The following is a 19,584-nucleotide window of genomic DNA, read 5'->3' as shown; positions in this document are numbered from 1 at the left end:
AGAAACATCAACGTCATCTTGGATTTCAACACAGAAGAGTCCTTTCCTGTTCTGCAACCATGTTGCTCGAAAATGACGCAGTAAGTCGTATGCTCAGAAAATTCATGTCTCTTAAAGTCTTTTTGTGTAATTTTGCCACTTTGAACAGAATTCTAGCTATGAATTGAACATATATAACTTATATGCGGTGCTTTTTTTGTCCACAGTTTCTGCTGGAGCTCACAAAGCTCTTCCAGAAGGCCAAATCTTCTGGATCTGTGTCGCTTACCATGAAGAGATGTAAGTCTCTCTCTCTCTCTCTCTCTCTCTCTCTCTCTCTCTCTCTCTCTCTCTCTCTCTCTCTCTCTACGTGGTAGTAATGACAAGATTTGTACAGCCTAAAAGGATTGAATATTCACCAATAACAGGGCATACACTTTCATTTACCTCTGGCTGGCTTCTTCAGCATTTGGTACTTATATACTACTATAAGTATAGACTAATTACTAGGCCTTGGCTTAGTTGAACCAACGAGTGTGTGTGTGGCGGTTATGGAGCCCGCAGGCTCGATAATCGGCGAGTCCGTTACAAAGCCCCCAGGCTCTGTGACCGGCACTCTCCACGGGTTACCTTTTCTCTCGTGGAGCGATGAGTCGTTCATAAAGAGTTTTTTGGTCCCAAGTCTGGGTTATCTGTAAGTGTAACCGATTCGTCGGTTTCCGAGCCACTCCGTAAATACATGCTCTCCACCAATCCATGGGAAGGCATAATCAAATGCTGAAGAAGCCATCACTGCATCAGTCACTGAGTGTCAGTGCTAAATCAGCAGCTATGGGCATGCTATGAATGGATCTGTTATTTTAGTTATTGTTTTATTTTAAGTAAGGATGCAAAGATGTATGTAAGCTAGACTTCAGGTTGCACACAACTTGGGCATCGTGGTGATTTAATGATGAAGTTAATCAAGGGAATCATGTTTTCTGCCTCTCAGTCTCACTCTCAATAAACCAGACTTTCTTGAAACGAGTCAGAGTCAGCATGGTAACCTATCAATGACACTGACAGAGGAACCAAAGCAAGGAAAAAGACAACACACTTGTTTGAAATTAACTAGGATTGTATAGATATCTTTTTGGGAATATTTTTTCACAGTAACAACTGACAATATAAGCTGTACTTTCCACAATTGCCTACATTTTTAGATACATGTATATTACCATCTTTGAGTTTGACAGTATAAGAAAGTTTTCACAATTAATTATGTGCTGTCATGTATACATGTATTTATTGATTTTTAGTTGATGGTCACAACAAACCAAGGCCGAGGAATGGATCCCTCCAAGAACCGAATGAATACAAGTGTATTCTACGGGCAGCTTTGGGCAATCGGAAAATCTCCACAGTGGTAAGATTCAAAGAAGAAGTGCCATACTCCCAAATTGAATGAAAGTGGGTACTAGCAGTGATTCTATTTTCTACAGTGTAGGAAAGGAAGATGCACTACACACTTTTAAGGCACAGTGCTTCATATGAGAATAGTTCTAATAACCATTTGGCCAGGATTTTATATTGGGACAAGACCATCCCTTCATTTGGACACAGCACATACCCCCCGCGGGTTAGGGGGAAGAATTTACCCGATGCTCCCCAGTCGTAAGAGGCGACCAACGGATTCTGTTTCTCCTTTTACCCTTGTTAAGTGTTTCTTGTATAGAATATAGTCCATGTTTGTAAAGATTTTAGTCAAGCAGTATGTAAGAAATGTCCTAACCGCTTCATATGCAGACTAAAAATTGTTAGATGAATAATGTTCACAAAAAAAGCCACTAATGTCCGTAACAAAATGTATTCATAAAACTTCACAGTGTGCACAGAGAGCACCCAAGGCTGTTGGTTTTTGGTATGGGTCCGGGGCGGGGATGTAGCTCAGTCGGTAGCGCGCTGGATTTGTATCCAGTTGGCCGCTGTCAGCGTGAGTTCGTCCCCACGTTCGGCGAGAGATTTATTTCTCAGAGTCAACTTTGTGTGCAGACTCTCCTCGGTGTCCGAACACCCCCCGTGTGTACACGCAAGCACAATACCAAGTGCGCACGAAAAAGATCCTGTAATCCATGTCAGAGTTCGGTGGGTTATAGAAACACGAAAATACCCAGCATGCTTCCTCCGAAAACGGCGTATGGCTGCCTAAATTGCGGGGTAAAAAACCGTCATACACGTAAAATTCCACTCGTGCAAAAAAAACCACGAGTGTACGTGGGAGTTTCAGCCCACGAACGCAGAAGAAGAAGAAGAAGGTATGGGTCCAAGTAGAGGGAATGCCTTATCCTTCGTAAAAACCTGTCCAGACGCTTGATACTAAGTTGAATTATTTGAATACATGTGGGAAGGACTGTCTTGAAACTTTCTATGAAAAATAAATATTATTACGCATTTTCTGACTGTTTTGGGGGAGAGAGGGAAGCTGGATGACAGGAAATGTTTAAACCGTTTTGGTAGAATAGCGCAGATTTCTGTTAGTGTTGCATATGAGTGCAGCTGTTAATAACTATTGTATATATTCCAATTGGAGCTAAAAGCCATACCCCAGAAAGTGATCTTTACTGTCCTACACTGCATGCAGTTTTGCGGCAAAGATCTTTAGCTGTATCTGCATGTTTGAGGGGAAAGTTGTGAATTAAGCTGAGAATTTCATCTTGAATTTTACAGTAACGTTTAACTTTATGAAAGAAAACTGTCACGAAGTATGTAGTGCTTGTATTCGTTGAATTTGATCTTGAATATTCTTGCAGTACTGACTAACCATGAGTTCTCATTTTGTTCACAGATTAACCATAAGGATGTGACCAAGTTCCAGATGGTGAGCTGCTTATTTTATAATGTAAAGCTCAAGGGAAACAAATTTAGTCAGAAAGCTAAAAAGTAATCTGAATGGATTGTTAACTCTTTTTGGCTCAGGCCATAATTTGGCTGAGTAAGTAAGTTGATCTTTCATACTGCAGAAAAATGGGTCAACCAGGTGATACAAAACATGTTGATGTAGGTCAGTTTTGCATTTCTGCAGTTCTACTTCTAATCTGTGACGAACTGAAATAAGCAAGTCTGAAAAAGGCACAGAGAAGTAAAATACATGCACATAATATTTTTATGAAGAGTGTATAAATTAGTTACTTTTATTTCTTGGTGTTATGGTTGATACCAAATGAGTAATGCATGTTTTTGTACTTTTCAGGCTTATGGAAACTTGTTAAAGGCCAACATCGATGGACTGAAGAAAAAGGACAAGAAAACAGCGAAAGGCAAAAAGAAGTCAAAAGCAACTGGGTAGATTTTCACATATTCTGTTAATTTATCGACAGTACACACTCATTGTCATAATGTTTCTGTCTTTTATTAATCAAACGTGATCGTTTCTCTTTATTTTCCTTTTTTCTTTCTTTCTCGTTTATTAATGACTTTCCAGGATTTGGTGTTAGTTGCAGAGTGTGTGAGAGGAGTGCGAGCAATTTGTGAAATGTGTGTTGTTGATCGTGGTGCTTTTAACTCTTTTATTTTATTTACAAATAAGAGCACCTGAGAAGTTTGTCTGTGTGTGGTTGCATCATATGTACATCTCAAGTGGTTATGTTTACTTTTCTTCTGTTAAACTTGTAAGAGGATGAAAACAAAATTACTCGATTTCATCTGGTTGTGGTTGCTGATGAGAATGTCTTGTATGAATGGTGGTGTAGCAGACACATTTAAAATGTACAAATGTCATCTTATAAATGGGTTTTGGGAATTGTGAGTTTATTTCTCAATCAACCAGGTTGCAATCTGTAAATGCATAAAATAAAACAAATATGAAATTGTGTTCGACTACAAGTGTTATGTTTACATGTTTCTGTTTTTATGGTCAATGCTTTGTTGTGCTGTTCCCGTTGTTTGTGTTTTCATGGTCATTGTTTTATTGTGCTGTTTATTTTGTTTGTGTTAGCATGGTCGTTGTTTTGTTGTCTTGTTTCAGTTGTTTGTTGTGCTGTTTTCGTTGCCATACTGTTCCATCCACAATGTTTTAAAATTCGAACTCAAAACCCTTCAACATATAATTGTAACAGCTTTAATGTATTGCAATTGGGCTGCAATTGCTTTCAAAAAGATTCAACGGGTAAAATGTTCAAGGGATTAAAAACTAAGGCAGTCAGCAAAATTGCAAGCATCAAACATGTCGATGGGGTGTGCGATCCATTATCTGCAGTGCTAATAATTCTGGCTGTTGTATGGGCTGGCGATGTTCTTGATCTTCTTCTGGTCTCTTGCAGCCATGAGGTAGTACCTGAAAAACATTCACATAGGCATGAAAGTATTGTTCTTAAAAGTTGTTCTATTCTCTTCAGAGCTCCTTTCGTCTCATCCTTTTTTCGACAAATACTGTCACAAGAAACTTACAGTGAAACTTGCTATAAGTAAACTACAGCAGTCCCTCTCATGAACGGACACCCTTGGGCCATAGCAAAACTGTCCGTACATTGCAGGTGTCCGGTCACGGGAGGGGTGACCACACCACCCCCTCCCCCATACACTCACACAGAGACACACAAACAACAGGATTGAGTCTATGCTAATCACTTCTTGTGGCTACTAAACAATAAACTCCTAATACTTCTTTAAACGTTCTGTAAAAATGATTTGTATGAAAAGTGTTGAAAAGAAGAGATCAAAACTACCCCCCCTCCTGATGGGTACAGGTGCGCTCAAGTCTTTGTACCAAGAGCCGGACTGCTCTGTTATCGATTTTGTTGTGGTGAAAATTTGACGATGGTCTGTCCGTACATTGGAGGTATGACCTGCTGTTGGGACCGAAAATGAGTGTCCGCGTCCACGTTTTGCAGGTGTCCGTTTAAGGGGGGGGGGGCAAATATAGAAGGAAAACACTCCGTGCCGAGCAAATGTGTCCGTACATGTCAGGTGTCCGCTCACGCCGGGGGCCGTACATTGCAGGGACTGCTGTATATCCATATGTATTAACAGAAATGTTATTTAACTTCCTGTCACCTTCATTGTGTAGTGTTGATGTGGTTAAAAGCTTTTGATTTCCACTTTCTCCGCATGTCATTTCCGTACTCTGAGGACACTGAATTTTGCCCTGAAGCCCCGAGACCTGCAACAGTCAAATAATGGCATAGTGATAGTGATTATTCCGCAATACTGTAATAGTTATCAATAAATGGTTGAACAATTGATCTGTGCCTACAGCCAAAACTGCAAAGCAATTGACACCTTTTTATGATTTGTACTTTCCCTTGTAGAAAAAAATCTTCCCTCCCTCCCTCCACACTTGATAAATTTACTAAAAGTCAACATCTAAACAACAAAGTGACTGTGGTGAGATGAATAAAAAGCCAAAAGATTTCTGTAATCACCGATACAAGGACAGCACAATACAGTACGAATTTTCGTTCATGGAAGCTTTATAAGGATCACAAACAAACCAACACACAGGGCAACAAAAAACAAAAGCAACACGGTTTGAAAAGAAGATGGAGGGGAAACACAAAAGGGAAGGAACTCTAGGAACGGAAAGAAATAAAAGGGGAGAGAAGTGGTTAGAGGATGTTAGGGGCACACAACTGTATTACACATTCATAAGGGTCAACATGAGTCAAAAGTCAACATGACAAGCACATGTATTTTCATTTGCACAATTGCCTTCATCTACTGCTTGTTCAAATATGTACACGCAACTATTCACCCCTTGGCAGATCTGTGTCGTCATTCAAATCTGTGGCCTGGTCTGAGCTTTCTATGATTCTATTCAACCACTTGTGTGGTCTGCATACCAGAGTAGATTACTTGTACTGGCTGTGTGCAAGAGTAGGTTACCTGTATTGTCTGAGCAAGAGGACACTGCATCCAGTCTGTGGAACGGAGCTTGACAAAGACAGTGCCGTTCTCCGCACACCAGCTGTTGTAGCACTGACCGGTGAATCCCTTGTGTAGACCCTAGAGTAAAGCACAGTACATATCTGAGTATGGGGATCACTGAAAACATTTTACATGTGGGTGAGGTAAACTTAAGTCTGCAGGAAATAATCATGCTTGAAGGGTCAAATAAATGTTCACTGTAAATAAATACTGAAAGCTTTTGATCTAGTCGACAATCCAACTAACACTTACATGTGAAGTGGGAGAAGTAACACTTGAGACAAAACAGCGACTGGAGGCAGAGAAGACTTCGAGGGCATTCAGTTCATCTGCATGATGATGGATCTCCTTGGTGCATGATCCCTGGACATACATTTTTCACAGTGAGAATTGCTGAATCAAACCTAGTACATAACTGCATACAAATCAAATTGAGAAACATCACATATGATATATGTTATCAACATTTTCTGTTACAGTTGTTCCACACACGCAAGGGAAACTCATAAACTGATACAACAGCAAAGATAAATTCATTCGAAAATAATCGACTCGGCAGAAATCCAAAATAAAGCAAAAGCTTCAATCTGATCAATTTGACAGAGGTTAACTTATTCAAAACTAAGGTAATGGAGCTGCACAACTATAAAATGAAGATTTTAAGAATAACTCGTTATGATACTTTGGCCTGAAAGTTGAAAAACAACTAATTATTTAAAATAAAATAAAAAATTGGTCAAAGCAATCCGTATACATCCTAGTATTTTTGTTTTCAAAAATAAATTGACAACAAAGTGTGAATCAAGGTGCTGGTTTAAGACACAAAGCGTATAATCCAACCTCAACATCTGGAACAAAGACACCGCACTGACTGCCTGTCTTCAGGGCATTACAGGTGGCTTTGTATCGCAGTAGAACATGGCACCCACTGGAGCTGAAGACGACAACAAAAAATCAAGATTCCAATATATATTATATAATATAATATACAAGAATCCTCAGAAAAAACACCTGTCCTAATTAAAACAACACTTAAATGAAACAGGACAGCTGTGTGTCGTGTCCCTCATGATCGACAATGAGTGTCATGATTGAGAAAAACAAAGATGCAGGGAATGGGAGGAGTAAGACGCAAATGGCAGTACCCCTTAGCAAGTTGCAGTAAATCTCCCCTTTTAAAATCGCCAAACATTTGACAAAGTCAGGTCTTATAAAGGAGGGATGGAGGTAAATTTCCTAAGGCTATCAACATAACACCTTTTAAAAAAAAAACCACGTGACTGACTGACTATTAGGGTTTAACGTCCTCTTAGACCAACTGGTCTATATTGGGACAGGTGTTGGTAATACGTTGAAGATATGGTGTGATACTTTGATTCGAACAAGCCCGCTGTGGCTGTCTTCTTCGACACACCAGCATTGGGTTTGTCTCGTCAAAGTATCGAAATACGATCATGATAATCGGAGACGAGAGATGATGCATGCGTGTCTTCGTGTTTTCCAAGCCCTGAGACTTTCGCTGTGAACGTGGGATCTTTTTCGTGCGCATGTGTGCACACGGGGGTGTTCGGACACCGAAGAGAGTCTGCACAAAGTTGACTCCGAGAAATAAATCTCTCGCCGAACGTGGGGATCGAACCCACGCTGATAGCGACCAACTGGCTACAAAGCCAGCGCGCTACCAACTGAGCTACGTCCCCGCCCCAAAAACCACGTGGTTGTAAAACGGAAGAAGTCTTAAAGGGGGTTCTACTGTATTAAGATACATCAACAGTTCAGAGCTGACCAACAAGAATGCCAAGCATTCAAACAGGGAGAGACAAGGATACATCGCACATAATACACATGTACACACATAAATGCACACTTACTTGTCAAAACAGAAGTGCTTTTTATCCCTGAGACATTGATCAGGAAGACCAAATAAGCAGCCAGAATCTGCACACACAGCACAGGGAACAGAAACAACAAATCAGTGGTAAAACGGTATCCCTAATAAACAAACAAAGAACATCCAAAGCAAAATATTTAACAATACATGTATATAGACATTGTAAATGGCAAGCAACAAGAGTTATCAAAGCCTCAGGTAAATACAAGAATATGGTCATTTATAATATTTACAAGTGCAACAGTTCAAGTTCTGGACATTAGAATAAAGGAACAAGCATACAGGCAGGTTTCACAATCTTCAATCACAGACTTCCTTTTTTTTCAACAAAATCAATCTTGACAGAGATCTTTGAAATAGTGTTTTTATTAAAGCCTTACATCCTCCTGGATGGAATCAAGACAAAAACTTGTATGGAGACGCATTCTTGTTGACATAATGTGATAGCTTGTTACAGTACTCTATCAAACAAAGGGATAGACGTAAACAGAATTGGGTAACGATTTATTCAAAGAATATTGTCCAGAGGCTTTAATAAATTAAGCAATAACAATGCAAGCAAAATATCATTTCCGAGCTCAGTGAAAAAAGCAGCAAATAAGGACTAATTATGGGAATTCCGTTCTTCTGAACTGCTATTTCGCTGTGATGCACGTCATGAGCATACCTTCAAAAGTAACAATGTTAATTGCACTCCATTTCTAACTTTAAAAAAAAAGTAGAATCATTGACCAATAGAAAAAAACGAGTTTGGAATTTTTTTTGCATATTCTTGGGGAATAAATACCTGAAAATGTAACCCTACCCTCTAAATGGTGACATCATGACAACGAAAAAAAATATACAGAACAAGTCATGTGAAGCGATAATAAAACATTAAGTTGGTTTGAAACTAAAAGATCAACATTGGAATCAGGGACGAGTCATCAACAATGCTAGTGAGATTTGGCTAGCCGAAACCAGAAGACCGAGACGGGTTGCCTCCGCGAAGCATATGAACAAAACGGGCGATTTTTCTCATTTGAGCAGATTTTCACACTAAGCATGACATATCTGTTTATACATTGGGATCCAGGAAATCCAAAGGATACAATGCAATAACTTTTGAATCTGTAATCAAAAGTGTTATTGTTATTTGCAATTTTTAGAATGTTATGTACCAAATTGTATGATACATTTCATAACTTGACGAAATGTAAAACAAGTCGCGTAAAGCGATATAAAAACATGTAGTCAATCTATAGGCATCAAATTGAAGGATAAACTAAAAAAAAAAACAGTCCGATCGGCGAGACTAAATTCAGATAGTCTCGGCTAACCATACCCGAAAACCGTCACGGATCACACTCATCTCCGCGAAGCATACTCAACCTGTTTTCTTTAATTCTGAACGCGTTTTTAAGGTAAACATAACATATGTATATATATTTTAAATCAGGAGAAGATAAGAAGTACAATGCAGTAGTGTTTGAATCTGTAATGAAATATTCGTTTTTGATGACAATTTTAATGAGCGAACTAATTCACTTATTTTCAAGCTACCTGGCTCAAATGCAATATCAAAGTCCCGACTTAATCAAAGATTACTTAACAGGTCCGCCTCAACTATCACAAAAACGGAAATGACGTCATCAAAGACTGTGGCAGAGTACCTTAACGCAGTCCTAGTATATCCACTACTGACTGAACGGTGGCATAGTACCTGGACGCAGTCCCAGTATATCCACTACAGACTGAACTGTGGCATAGTACATGGACGCTGTCCCAGTATATCCACTACAGACTGAACCTTAATGTCTTGCATTTTCTACAACAACTACTCTGCACACATAAGAAAACCCAACCCCTCTCGCACGCACACATGCAAGTACGCACGCATCAACACTCACGCATCAACTCACACACACACACACACACACACACACACACACACACACACACACACACACACACAAGCTAACACAAACGAACACGTGCGCACAACGCTCGCGCGCACGCTTACACACACACACACACACACACACACACGCACGCACGCACGCACGCACACACACACACACACACACACACACACACACGAACACGTGCGCGCAACGCTCGGCCGCACGCACACACACACACACACACAGCTAGATAATACATCATCTGATATGTTTCCTTGTTCATATGCTTTTTTCAAGTCATAAACGTAAACAATGAATGGTTTTACTGGGATTTTGTGCAGCGTTTTGTATTATCTGCGTTGTTGTCGGATTTAAATACTCTCTCAAAAACTGGGTATCTAATCACGACCGATAAGATTTTCCCCTTTTCGATTAAAAAGTAGCCTACAATGAGATTTAGTCAGAACCATAACATTATTCTTCCAAAAACACTTATTAACATCCATGTAAAAGAAACACAACTCTGTTCATCAAATTATCTCACCCTTTGCAAGAAACGTATGGCGAAGGCACATTTCGCGCCGCGGTGCAGATGACGCAATTAACTCTCGTGACGAAACGATTGGTTCGTGACGTCGCGTCATCAACCGTTCATGAATGGCCCTTGTATGAATGTCATTCTTTCTGTTTGGATGACGTGTGAACCTCATCATTAGTGACTTGGAAAATCGGTCGGATTTAGGTATCCCCGAAGTCGGTCGGAATTGGATACACTTACCCTACACTCTTCCACACTGACAGGCGCGCGCGCACGTACGCACGCACATATGCAACAATAACAATGACAAAAATCAAACTTTTAAAAGCACTTGAAAGTTAATAAACAAAGCAACTATTGATTCCCTACGATTATATGATCGTGACTGGCTCTCTTTCCAAGTTGGAACGTTTTCAATCTGCTGTCTGACGTCATCAAAGTGTTGAAAAACGTACGGCGATGTCTATAAAACTCTCACTTCACCACAACATTCACAATGCAGTGCATTCAAGGATTGAAAAAAAACACTGGCGTTGATCAGACACAGTCACTGAATGTTGTTATTTTACAAATGAATCTGCTTAACATTTGGTAAGAAATGACCGTCAATAGTGCCGGGCGGTCGTGAGAATTCAAGGTTTTCAGAGACAGACAGTAAATAACGTGCTCTGAAATAAACACATGCCGAAAAATTCTTTAGTCAGCCAGTTGATCATCTGCCTGACAACGGATAGGAAGTATAAAATTGGTCGCATCATGGCAATTTGCTGTGTATGGCGGTCATAGCAGACGATTTGTCTTCAGGACGGTCGTGAGAAAAAATGAGACAGACACCTTGCCCGAGTGACTAGACAGTAAATAACGTGCTCTGAAATAAACACATGCCGAAAAATTCTTTAGTCAGCCAGTTGATCATCTGCCTGACAACGGATAGGAAGTGTAAAATTGGTTGCATCATGACAATTTGCTGTGTATGGCGGTTATAGCAGACGATTTGTCTGCAGGGCGGTCGTGAGAAAAAATGAGACAGACACCTTGCCCGAGTTACTAGACAGTAAATAACGTGCTCTGAAATAAACACATGCCGAAAAATTCTTTAGTCAGCCAGTTGATTATCTGCCTGACAACGGATAGGAAGTGTAAAATTGGTTGCATCATGACAATTTGCTGTGTATGGCGGTTATAGCAGACGATTTGTCTGCAGGGCGGTCGTGAGAAAAAATGAGACAGACACCTTGCCCAAGTGACAAAATGACCAAGCGCAAGTAGAATAAGCCGTAGTTAGCCTTTCAAAACCCTTTCATGTCGTGATTTGATGGAAATTGCTACTTATTAAAAGCATGTTACGTCCAAACCTTTTAACAGCCATTCCAACTGAACAGATTTGTAATTAACGTTTTTGAGACAGACACATTTAGAAAAAAGACCGTTTACTTCACATGCGATTGTATCGACTAAACATAAACACATTCATTGTTTTTTTTAACTAAGTGTGTTCATCTATCTCTGTTCTTTGGTTTCTAATGTACTTTTCACTGGATTTCTTTGTGTGTTTTTGTACTGGTGCCTTTGTCTATTGCAATGTGGCTAAAAAGGGAAATCGTGTCTGTCTCATTTCTCACGACCGACCTACCTTTTTCGCTGGTGGGGAATACAAACTTGACTTAAATTCGATCAAAGTTTATTTTTCATATGTAAATTCCGAAGACATTCGACACAGACCAGTGAAAATTCACGACTAAACAAAACGAAACATTTTATTTAATATCAAAGTCAGGGACATACCCGACTCTGAAGACTGTGAAACCTGTCTACAGCTATTTCTGTCTACACACCTTTCCCATTATAACCAACAAACCTGATCAGCTTCAGGAGCAAAAAAAAAAAAAACCCACCACACAAACAATAAACACACCTTTTCCCCAAAGAAACTGATCAGCATTTGTGTAGTTCACTTTATACCACCCCGAGTCTTCAAAAACTGCAAGCGTTATTGGATCCAGCACCACTGAAGATGTCTGAAACAAGCATGAAAAAGCTGTTTTTAGTTCACAGTACATGTACCCGTGAAATAAAGAGTGTATGCATTTTTGTGTGTGTGTATGGGTTTGTTCACATGCGTTTGTTTCATTGTTTATAATCATGGTTGTGTTCTGTGCACAGCGGCTTATACCCTGTGTGCATTTTGCATGTGTGCATACAGAATGAATTGCCAGTGCATATTTTGCTGAAAGATGAAAAAGTACTACAAATGTGAATCAGCATCACAAAAACACGTCATACTTTCTCCTCTCTTCAAAGTGCAGTCAAAATGAGCTTACATTATCGCCCCTGGCTGTCATCAAGGAAGTGTGCATCATGCGGGAATCCCAGTGTGATGTCTCCTTGGAATTCTACATTGTAAAAGAAAAAATGCCATGATGACTAAGTTCATGTTGCTGTTCAAGGATATATAATATATTTCTCTTTTACATGGTGTCATAGCAGCATTGAACTAGCAGTACACAACAACAGATAGTAAGTGTGAAAGCTTAGTTAACACACTATCCAATTTTAATCAAAGAACATGTTTCAGGACTTCTTTTTTTTCAATTTATGCACATTCATCCCAGAAAAGAAGCTCTCTTTGCTGATAAAGATAGACTTTTTAATCGTTTTCACATTCATTGAAAATCCAGCTCAAGAAAAGGGAATGTAATTCCCCACCCCAACCCTCCCCCATCCCTCTACATATGTCCTAAAGTGACCCTCCAAGGATCAAAGGACATAACAAGCCAAGAATGAATCATTCACTCTTCGCACACACACACACACATGTACAAAGTCTGGCACTAACTATCATCTCAAGAGGTCCCCCAAAGTCATCCTGTGTGTAGCAGTTGAAATGTCTCTGTGTCATGTTGACCACAGCAGGTGTCACTAGCCTCCGCTGACCGTTCACTGACCGGACAGGTGCAGATGCTGTCTTGCATGATCCACCTGCCAACAGGAATTTGTGGTTCTGTTATTTCTTGTAAAGTGAAAGTGTCTGGCAATTTAATAACCGGAACTTTTGAGCGAGCGAATTGGAGAAAACATACATTACGAGCTCTACATAAAGATACAGCACACACAAAACCCATACTTCACTTCTGGCTGATGAAAAAACCCAGCAAAAACAATGCAAATGAATAAACTAAAGAGCCCCTTGTCATTATAAATGAAAAAAAGACATAACCCAACCTTGAACAATAACAAGAAATTGTTTTTCATTCATTCTAATTAACACCAAGCATTTTGGCATACTTAGACTCTTAGTTGAACTGACATCAAACACTGAAAGAAGACTACTTTTTGACGGCCAATTACATTTGATGACAGTTGACACTTTTCCATGGTGTTACATGTAGTTCTGAACATCCAGACCAACATTTTTACCTTTGCATTCTCTGAACTTGTTGAACAGCTTGGTAGAGAAGCCCAAAACATGGAGAATTTCATGCAATGCTGTCTGGAACATAACGATATAATAAATGAGCAGATAAACTAAGCACACTGCAATTCGCAACTGAACACTTTAAAACAAAAGTAAAATACAGATATATTGCATCAAGATAAATGTCTAGAAAAAAAAATTGTGCTGCAAGGTAAGACTGCTTGTACTCCAAATGTGAAAAACCCGGGAACAGACTACTTCCAATTCAGTAGGGGGGCGACTATCCTCAACCCGGCGGGTCCCCAGGTGGCGGATAGGGGAACGGCCCCCAGATATGGGGGCCAGCTGCGAATATAGAATAAGCAGTCCCGGACCAACTAGCGGTGTCTCTACCAGGAAGGGGTGGGTTGGCAGATGGCACTGACTACCCTATAAATGCCCTACGTGTCCGATGACGGTTACACCATGCGAGTAAGAGCCGCATTAAAAGCTCTAGCCCCGGGGTGGGACCCCTGGTAAGAAATCCCCCATGTGTTCCCAGGGTTAGGTTTTTGAGCCAGGAACTAAGGGTGGGGTAACCCTGAAAGAAACCTAAGGGCTGAAGTCGGAGGATCTGGGCCAACAGGCACACCTTAACCAACCACAGATCCACGCAAATCGCAAAATACACAGCACGTTTCGCCCTGCAGTCCGGACTGACGATCTCACAGCGAACGACAAGAAGAAGAAGAAATGTGAAAAACAAATATATTTTTTTCATTTTGTTAATCTAAGTTACACAAGAATGAATATTTCTAATACAAATTGACCATGCACCATCTGATAGACATACGGTTTGCAGAAATAAAAACACCATACGTCATTCACAAAAATATTGTCAATAAAACCTTAAATAAAAAACGCTCGCGCTGGACACGAGTACTCTTCAGACTGGCTCGCTCCCCCAGTATGAAAGTTTTTGTCTTGTGCACGTTTAAGACCAAGTGATTGCTCTGTGTGAATTACAGGCATTCCCTTTGCTATATAACTACATTACATGTGAGCCGAGGATGTGCGTGGTGACTGGCCTTTCTCTTTTATTTGATCACAGTGAAAAATATACTGCCGACCCTCTTCATAACTGGTGAACTGGTGGCCCACGAAGTTCTTTTACTGTCCTGGCTCGCGGATTCTTGCATTTATCACGCCCCAGGTAGTTTTACCAAATTCTTTAATGTAAAGTGAAGGTAAAAGACTGAAACATATGTAAACAAAGGAAACCATGAGAAAAAATACAAATTAATATGAAAAGAATCAAAACACAAAATCGCGACCTCTAAACCACCGCAGTGGCAACCGAGCAACCAACGCTTGGTAGAAAATGGGGTACACAAAAAAATCAAATTATTCAAACACACAACGCGCAAAGCCTGGCAAATCGTCTCGCATGCGATATGCATGCTTTTTACGATGCTATATTTCTCGTCACTGTGTGACGCGTTCGGCTGTTCTATCAGCTCAATGGCTGGCTGTTGCTCCGTCTGAATTGGTCCCACCGCCAAGTCGTTTTTGTGGTTTATTTCGCATTTAGGTCCCAGGTAACATTATGAAGTTTTAATACGATCAATCGGACCTATTATCAAGTTAGTTTATCAACTTTTGAACGAACTGCGCCCAGTAGTTTCCCAGCAATAAGCTGTTAAGTCGAGACACACACACACACACGATTAAAGTCTGCTGAGCCCAAGTACTAGCGTACTCGGGGACAAGCATATATAATAGAACACACTACATGCAACTGAATGCAAAACACTTACATGAAACTAAACTAAGTTTTGGTTCAAGCTGGTTCAGCATAATCCTTGTTGAGCAGTAGCATCACCCATGCAGTTAGTATACATGCTGTTGATAGAACTGAAAAAACACACCCACAAATAAGCTCATTATTTTTTCATGAGTCATGCAATATGTGGACATTTGCAATCCATGCAAAACTTTCACTTGTTTTTTCGCTTATCCGGAAAGCAAATACATGTAAAATCATTCAGATTTTCTATCATGCCAGATAATTTGGGGTAACTCATACCAACACTAAATGGTAAGTGTAGGAGAGCATGAAACTCAACACTGTTACATGCAAAACAAGACAGGACTTGAGGCTCAAACAATTGTCAGTGTAAGATGCCGAATCAACACAGTTCTCATAACCATGAGTTCATAATTTCAGTGAGTATGTGCTTAAGTTCACACTCACAAGCTAATCAACAAATACACTGCTCAAAAACAAGACCTATATTCAGATATATATATGGATTGGGACATCTTCGTTTTGTTTATCTTTACTTTTCAGTGCTGATTTTGACAAACAAAAAACACACACACAAACTTAAGCTAGGGCTTTGAAATGTACAGAACATTGTTCAAAATCACATAAAAATCTCAAACATGCATCTTACTGAGAAAAGAAGGTCCTGAGTTGACGAGGATCTCACGAGGGTAAAGGGACAAAAGTTGACCAGTCCAGCAATGGGTCGACCTGTCTGGTCTACACGGCAGTGTATTGCGTAGGCTATTACTGACTGGTTCTGCAAACTCAAAACACACACACACACACACACACACACACGACAAATTCTTTATTAACGAGGGTAATGGCAAAAGCAAACAGGTGCTTTTTTACATCCAGCCCTCACACACACACACACACACACACACACACACACACACACACACACACACACAAACAACAGAACAATGACACCATAAGCCAAGTAAATTTTATAAGAATGTAAAGGAGTAAAGATAATCTTTACTCACATGTGCCAAGCAAAGTTTGGTGGACTTGGCAGCGACATACAAAATAACATCAGCCCCGTCAACTCCAGGATCGGCTCTGGACACATTGCGAACAGGTTCTCTGTGAGTTGCATTGTAGATCAATATCCCTTCCAGGTGATCTTCTGGAATCTGCAAATCAAAAACTTCCAGGTATTAAAGCCATCATCTGCCTGGCAATATTTGTCATGACAATTCAAGTACATGTACTCTATCGTAAAATCGAAGGCTATCTACAGGATGATGATGGTGGAAGACAAACACAGTACCGTGGACCCCCCAATTTAACACTTCCTGCTTTTAAAGATCTTGTTTTTTCAGATTTTCTTTACATTACCTCTTTAAATGTACCTCCAATTTCAGACTCCATCCTTTTTAAGGCCTGATTTTCTCATATTTCGGAGGATAAGAGAAGGGTTCCACTGTACTTGCACAGACTGAAACCTCCTCAAAGAAAATGTCAGGTTGAGGAATACAAAGCTGATCAAATGTTGGGCCAAACAACACAAATTATGGAAATTAGATAGGGCGGGGATGTAGCTCAGTCGGTAGCGCGCTGGATTTGTATCCAGTTGGCCGCTGTCAGCGTGAGTTCTTCCCCACGTTCGGCGAGAGATTTATTTCTCAGAGTCAACTTTGTGTGCAGACTCTCCTCGGTGTCCGAACACCCCCGTGTGTACACGCAAGCACAAGACCAAGTGCGCACGAAAAAGATCCTGTAATCCATGTCAGAGTTCGGTGGGTTATAGAAACACGAAAATACCCAGCATGCTTCCTCCGAAAACGGCGTATGGCTGCCTAAATGGCGGGGTAAAAAACGGTCATTACACGTAAAATTCCACTCGTGCAAAAAACACGAGTGTACGTGGGAGTTTCAGCCCACGAACGCAGAAGAAGAAGAAGATGGAAATTAGATTCAATGTTTCTTTTCTTCATAAGCAATTTTCTGCTTACCGTAGAAGTACCATTCCCAAACTGTGTTGCATGCAGACTCTTTAAATAGTACACAGCGTGGAAACATATACCGGTACTTACTCGAAAAATGTCAAGGCAAAACTCTCCTCTGTATCCTTTCCTTAGCCTTGAACATCTGAAACAAAAAGAAGAGCATCTGAATTTCAAACAATGATGTTTCAGATGTTTGTAAAAATAACTACATGTACAACACAAACGGCTTTTAGTTTTACTTTTCCAGAGCTTGATCTAAACATAAAAACAGTAAAAATTGATTCAAAACCTGCTGATTTTACAGTTTAATGAAAGTTCGGACTTGTCTTCATCTAGCTGCAAAAATGTGCGAGTGTGTGTGCATGTGTGTGTATTTGAAATTTTGTTTCTGTCTGCTTTCTTGCATACATGTTTGTTTTAAATCTGCATTTAATAAGATTAATAGTTATTGACTAACTAGATGGACTGACTGACAAAGTATACTCAACAAAGACAAATAAATTGACAAACTTACTTTCCTTTATTGATACCACCGCTGAAAACAATTGGGCAAGCATCAGATCGGGATAGCAATAATCGACCACCAACAGGAACCACTGTAAAAAAGAAAGAGAAACACATTGCTAAAATGCACATGAAGCTTGAACCAATTGCAAGGAGGCAGTGGTCTGTCAGGCAGACTTTGGTTATCTAGACCCAACAGCCAACCAATACACAAACGCACACACACAAAAACACACACACACACAAATGTTTGCTGGTCATCCATCAACCCCAATTAGGCTCTTGGTGCACCCTATCAGCCTCCTGTGCCCAATGGGTGACTGGATTACAATTTTTTTTTAAAGAAGGGGGTGCGCCTTATGCGCTGTAGCGCCTTGTAACCCGGAAAATACGGTATGTCTTTAGCGTTTAGTATAATCACCAGCTTCTTGGTAACTTACGTTTATATTTATTTTATAAAAAAAATGTTATACTCTATTATCTCAATGCTGGAACATTTGGGTCGCTTTCTCCCAGTGGAAAGCTAGCAGCAACAAGAGTCCTGCTACCAAGTTGTCTGCGTGTTTAGGTGTAATCAGCCACCTGCACTTATGGCAGAATGACCGAGGTCTTTTACGTGCCACTGTGGTGACACGGGGTGGGACATGGATACTGTCACTGAGTCTGCATATAAAGTTGACTCGTGTCCGTCCCTGCGGGGATTCGAACCTGCGACCGTAGGATCACAAATCCAGTACTCTACCAGCTGAGCTATCTGGCTCCCATGTATAATTTGTATAATTGTATAAGCATGTTGCCTACAAGCAGTCCTTTGCTATTCCAATTTAATCTAAATAAGCACAAACCTGATAAAACAGTGGATATCTTCATCACAGCAAATTTCACGGCTAACTCTAGCATATTTTGGGTGTCCCTATCAAGTACTGAAGAAGGAGAGTGGTGAACATGGATTCGCAATGGCTTGAACTCTTCTTTTCTTTCATCTAAGGATCTGCTGTTTCTCCTCGACCATGGAGTTTTTGGCAACCTGGTACCTGCACATAAAGGGAAGATGTATTATTGCTTGAGTATGTGTAGGGTAGGGCCGGGTTAAAAGTATGAGATTATTTGAGTTAATTTTTATCACCTGCCTGGACATCAATGACTGAACATTCTCTAATTCTAAAGTTCAGACTAGATAACACTCTGCATTTTAATTTCATTAGCAATTAGGATTTTGCCATTTGGTTACACACAGCTTCAACTACATCAATGAGATTTGATGAGTATGTGTACTAGTGTAGGGCAGGGCCGGGTGGAAAGGTATGAGATTATTTGAGTTATTATCACCTGCCTAGACATCAGTGACTGAACATTCTCTAATTCTAAAGTTCAGACTAGATAACATTCTGCATCAGCAATTTATTAGGATTTTGCCATTTGGCTACACACACTGACACTGACACAGCTTCAACTGCATCCATGAGATTTTAATTGCCAAATAATCAGACCTTCACTGCGGGTACTGGTGGACGGTGTTGGGTTAACTACAACTTCATCGTGGATGCACTTCATCCGTGTGGGTCTGATATTCAGCAGCAATAAAAGAAGCGCAAATGACAACACTAGAATTCTGCAGCCAGAAAGTATCATCTTGCTCTCTTTTTTCCTCTTCACAAAAACTTGATCGAACGAGGGGAAGTAACACCAATGTGCATAGCAGCGTTATTTC

At 40.2% G+C, this 19,584-nt stretch overlaps 2 protein-coding genes across 2 annotated transcripts; one reads left to right on the top strand and one right to left on the bottom strand.

Moving 5' to 3' along the window:
- Window positions 1-11: 11 nt before the first annotated feature.
- On the top strand, window positions 12-3,827 carry LOC138952759 (signal recognition particle 14 kDa protein-like). The gene is made up of 5 exons (XM_070324479.1): window positions 12-80; window positions 207-279; window positions 1,278-1,384; window positions 2,804-2,836; window positions 3,209-3,827. The coding sequence occupies exons 1-5, from the start codon at window positions 60-62 to the stop codon at window positions 3,302-3,304; spliced, it is 330 nt and encodes a 109-aa protein (XP_070180580.1). The 5' UTR covers window positions 12-59; the 3' UTR covers window positions 3,305-3,827.
- Window positions 3,609-19,532, bottom strand: LOC138952751 (ciliated left-right organizer metallopeptidase-like). The gene is made up of 16 exons (XM_070324471.1): window positions 19,364-19,532; window positions 18,719-18,907; window positions 17,884-17,965; window positions 17,457-17,511; window positions 16,404-16,553; window positions 16,043-16,171; window positions 13,610-13,682; window positions 13,029-13,171; window positions 12,514-12,585; window positions 12,108-12,210; window positions 7,752-7,818; window positions 6,721-6,814; window positions 6,133-6,243; window positions 5,839-5,958; window positions 5,011-5,116; window positions 3,609-4,291 (listed from the first exon to the last, which is right to left on the bottom strand). Exons 1-16 carry the CDS (start codon window positions 19,503-19,505, stop codon window positions 4,107-4,109), a joined length of 1,821 nt encoding a protein of 606 aa, XP_070180572.1. The 5' UTR covers window positions 19,506-19,532; the 3' UTR covers window positions 3,609-4,106.
- Window positions 19,533-19,584: the final 52 nt, after the last annotated feature.

Source organism: Littorina saxatilis, linkage group LG17 (genome assembly GCF_037325665.1).
Source record: "Littorina saxatilis isolate snail1 linkage group LG17, US_GU_Lsax_2.0, whole genome shotgun sequence".
NCBI lineage: Eukaryota > Metazoa > Mollusca > Gastropoda > Littorinimorpha > Littorinidae > Littorina > Littorina saxatilis.
This window is presented reverse-complemented; position numbering and strand designations above follow the sequence as displayed.

Excerpts from the sequence above, each read along its gene's own strand:
- LOC138952759 (XM_070324479.1), top strand. The coding sequence starts at position 60 with ATGTTGCTCGAAAATGACGCA. Across the intron at positions 81-206 it reads TGTTGCTCGAAAATGACGCA|TTTCTGCTGGAGCTCACAAA; the intron begins GTAAGTCGTATG and ends TTTTGTCCACAG. Across the intron at positions 1,385-2,803 it reads ATCGGAAAATCTCCACAGTG|ATTAACCATAAGGATGTGAC; the intron begins GTAAGATTCAAA and ends TTTTGTTCACAG.
- LOC138952751 (XM_070324471.1), bottom strand. The coding sequence starts at position 19,505 with ATGATACTTTCTGGCTGCAGAATTCTAGTGTTGTCATTTGCGCTTCTT. Across the intron at positions 17,512-17,883 it reads GGTGGTATCAATAAAGGAAA|ATGTTCAAGGCTAAGGAAAG; the intron begins GTAAGTTTGTCA and ends TTTTTGTTTCAG. Across the intron at positions 12,211-12,513 it reads TGACAGCCAGGGGCGATAAT|ACATCTTCAGTGGTGCTGGA; the intron begins GTAAGCTCATTT and ends TGCTTGTTTCAG.